The sequence below is a fragment of the Meleagris gallopavo genome, chromosome 1, assembly GCF_000146605.3.
Source record: "Meleagris gallopavo isolate NT-WF06-2002-E0010 breed Aviagen turkey brand Nicholas breeding stock chromosome 1, Turkey_5.1, whole genome shotgun sequence".
In the NCBI taxonomy this organism is placed as follows: Eukaryota; Metazoa; Chordata; class Aves; order Galliformes; family Phasianidae; genus Meleagris; species Meleagris gallopavo.
Window position 1 is genome coordinate 167,637,701 of NC_015011.2, and position 3,984 is coordinate 167,641,684.

Sequence of the window (3,984 nt, forward strand, 5' to 3'; positions counted from 1 at the left end):
GCATGAGCTCCACATCAGCACACGTGGAAGTGCCTGGCAGAGGCTGTATGGGGGCTCTCAGATGCCAGCAGGGTTGGGTTGGGGTGGATGGCAGGGCACAGAACCCCCAAGCGCTGCCCGCGTCCCGCTGGCTGTTGGTGGTGCTGGGCTGCCCTGGTGCAGCACAGTGGTTCTGGATACCATGAGCCTGCCGTCAGCCTGCAGGCCCAAAGGGGTGCAGCTCAACAAGGGATTCAGGAACATATTCAGCAGTTGTTCTCACAGCGACTAGTTCCTTCTGCCCATGGCACTGGGCTTGGGCACACAGCACTCGGGCCAGCCCTGCCCAGCATGGAGGATGTGTGCCACAGGATGAGGCAGTGACAGCGCAGCAGCATGTGCTCTGCTCCACACCACCAACACCCCCAGCTGGCACGGCCATTTCCTGACCACTGCTGAGAAAAGAGCAAGGTATTCAAAGAGAAGCACTGAAAAAGCATTCCGTACTCTTCCAACTGCAAGGAAGTGAGAACAGATTTAAGAGGTGTAAACAGCGGGACAAACAGGAGGAATTGTTCAGGGCAGTCTGGGAAGACGAAGCTGAGTAACAGGAGCTAGCAAAGTTAGCAAGGCCTACAGGCACACAGCAGTCAGGAGGGCTGAGCATGGAGCTGCAGAGGAAAGAATAAGAAAGGGAGAAAAGACAGAGGCTCCTGCACAGCAAACACCCATTCGTCTACAGCACCCAACAGCCTGTTGAGCCTGTCTTCTCTTGCTTTCCTGCTTGGGGTACACATGTACCACCACAGGGCTCCGTTTCCTATTCCTGCCTCCACCACTCGGCCTTGCAACACCTCGAAGGCAGTGCTGCTGCTGCTTCCAAAAACTGTCCGACAGCACAGCCTTGGCTTTGATGGGGTGGGACAGGCCGTTACAGAAAGGGGCAACTGAGGCACTGACTGAACAGAAAAATGACTGTGACAAAGCAAACAAAGGGAAAAGTCACACCATAAAGTATTTATTAAGAAACAAAGGGGGCTTTTTTCTTCATTTGTAAGAAACACTTTAAATCAAGTGCCCTTTCAGAAATTTAAAAGCTATATCAAACGTTAACATTGGTTTTACATTATTATACATGACATTAAAAAAAAACAGCACATCTCACAAACTTCCTCTTATTACAACTCAGGTCGCTTTTCCTTCCGCTGTAAATTATTTTCTACAGATTTAAATTTAACTTATTCTTTTCTTTTTAAACAAGTAAACAATATACAAAGAGTCACCTGAATGCCACCGGTCACAGGAGGCACCCTGGCAGGGGATGCCAACCACCCCACGAGGCCACCGGTCCCAGCACAGTGGGGGTCAGTGCCATGCTTCTGGGAGCTCACAGCCTGGGGAGAGCACAGCCAGGGCCAGCAGAGCTGCTACAAGTTCACTTTCGTCCTCCATGGTCACAAATGTTTCTCCCTTCTGCAGACAATTGAGTGTGTATGCAGTATGTTTACAGGCAAGCTGTTTGGCAACACTTCCACGCATCCACGTGGCTTGAAGAGAGACATACAAGAATAGCAGCGTCCAATTATTGCTACGTACTGATGTGATATCAGCCAAGGAACCCTCTGCTGGCTCTGCTCGTCACGACTGCTCGCTTCGGGTTTTGCCCTTCCCACACAGTTGCAGCACTTGGTGCCGCTGCTGGGGATGCTGAACTGGCAGCTGCCGGGAGGGCCTGCAGCCACAGGGAGGGTTCTGTCACCAGCCTGATGGGTCGGTGTTTGGGGGGGGGGTGAGGCTGAAAGAGGTGAATGGAAGCTGCAGCATGAGGTCAGCTCTGAGGGCAGCCGCTGTCCTGAAAGCGGTGCTGGTGGCAACTCACACCCTGCTCATAGTAGAAGTTCATGGAGAGAAACCAAGCTTGTGCAAACCGCTACTGGTTCTCAGCCTGGAGGCAACATCAAACCAAGAAGGGTTTCAAGTGCACCGCAAGTAGGAGCTGAGCAATTGGTGCGTTCCTACATAAAGTAATTCCTACATAAATACCAGGGAAGCTGCTCTCACAGGACCAAGCACTGCATGGCAGCGCACCCCACAAGGCCACAGCAGTTGGAACCAGGAACCAAGCACACGATGGCTGCTCTGCCCGGCTCTATCACTGTCTGTGAAGCAGTGGGAAATGTCACTAGGAGACAGGATGAGGAGAGGAGAAAGGCTTTGTGAGCATTGCGCTCTGTTCTGTGTAACAAAGCTCTTCTGCAAACTAATTAGGCAAATACTTCTGACCATGTCACACCTGAAGGGCACTTAATGGCTGCGGCATTATCTCACAAGCACAGTGATCTGAAATGCATATGCATTTCCAGCATAATCCTTTGCCATTGTAAATCATGCACAGGAATGAAAGTGTATCTGGAAACGTTAATTCAGCGGTATCATCCTACAGTTCTGGCAACGGACCTCGACGAGAATAAATGGTTTATAAACACTGTCTGACATGCATGAGCCTTCCCAAATTATTTACAAGCGCTGTTCAGGGAGCCGCGTTCCAAGGAAGTATTCCTCCTCTGCTCAGTTTGGAAGTTAAAAACGCACCGTGGCAGGCAGCTACACGGTGACCGCCGGGTACATCTTCTGCTCTCCGCCGGCATGTGGGTACGGAGACTGGATCTGCCGGTAGCCGCCCTGCAGCCCGTCCAGGAACTGGGGCACAGGGGCGAGCGGCACCGCATCGTGCGGGACAGCATAGCCCACGTAAGGCGGGTGCAGGAACTGGCCCTGGTGTGGCACGATTTGGGTGGCCTGCTGGCAGTTGAGCACCGAGAAATTGGTGGGCATGTTGACGTAGACGTTGTTCATGGTGCCCTCGGGCAGGCAGCAGTTGGTCTGCGAGCGGGTCGGGGGGGCGCGGGCTCCCGAATTGGCGCTGGAGCTGGAGCTGGCGGCAGTGCTGGACTGGCGCGAGGAGGAGCCGCGTGATGTGCCTGTGCTGGCAATCATGGGGATAGTCTCCATCAGGCGGGAGCCGGCGGGAGCGTGGCTCTGCTGGGGTTCCTGCTTGGGCCGCAGGCAGCGGCAGCAGCAGGCGGCCACCAGCGAGCCCAGGATGATGAAGGCGACGAAGACGGAGCCGACAATGAGGAACGGCACGTAGATGGGCACTGCAACGGCAAGGAGAAGGTGGGCGATGGGGATGCGAGCAAGACGGCCCCTCCATCCCACTGCCAAACCGCCCGTGGGCCACAGCCCAACATTCAGGAGGTGTCTCCAACCAGGAACACCCAGCAGGAGAGCAGAGCGATGCCCCACACATCAGCCCTGGCTCTGCACAGGGATTGGTGCTCTGCCACCACATGGGGTGCGGTGGGAACACAGGACAGCAGTGGCGACACACAGCCCTGTATGCCCTGTATCCCTGCGAGAGACTAGGAGTAACGTGGGGACACAGCCTCGCTCCAGCACTCCCCAACGCTCTCAATGAGCCTGGGTTTCACATCACCACCAAAACCCTCCCAGTTCCTCCCGAGCAGCCCTAACAGCGCCCCGTGCACGGGCTCAGGGCCGGACCCGGAGGGCGAATGAAGCTCTGTGCATCGAGCGGGGCTGCAAGGGTTGCGCTGAGCTCGGCTGGTGGCGACTCAAAGGCCGCTCCTTCCCCATTTTTCCTGTAACTCCAACACCGCCGAAGACGCCAGGCTCGCACGGCACGACGCCCGCAACGACACGCGGCACTCGGCTCCCGGCAGGTGCCCGCACTTGCTGTGCCGCGCCGCTCACAACTTCTCCGACAGCGAAGCCGCCCGACCCTGCCCCGCTCACAACACCGCTGCGGTGAGGCGCGAAGGCAGCGGGCGCGCTGCAGAGCCACCGGGGCGGCTTGAGAGTAGCGACAAAAGACTCGAGCTGATCCCTGACATTCCGTCGTACCAGAAGCCGCCCGCAGCGGGGCTAAACGGGCCCGAAACCCCCGGAGGCGTCACGTCGCCTTCCCCCCACCGCGATGTCCGC

The 3,984-nt window shown here is 56.3% G+C and overlaps 1 protein-coding gene across 1 annotated transcript; it reads right to left on the reverse strand.

Moving 5' to 3' along the window:
• Positions 1–975: 975 nt before the first annotated feature.
• Positions 976–3,288, reverse strand: SHISA2 (shisa family member 2; the record flags this gene model as incomplete). Its single annotated transcript, XM_010728973.2, has 1 exon — positions 976–3,288. A coding segment is annotated over one exon (705 nt), but the record flags the coding sequence as incomplete, so codon positions are not given.
• Between the last annotated feature and the right edge of the window lie 696 nt (positions 3,289–3,984).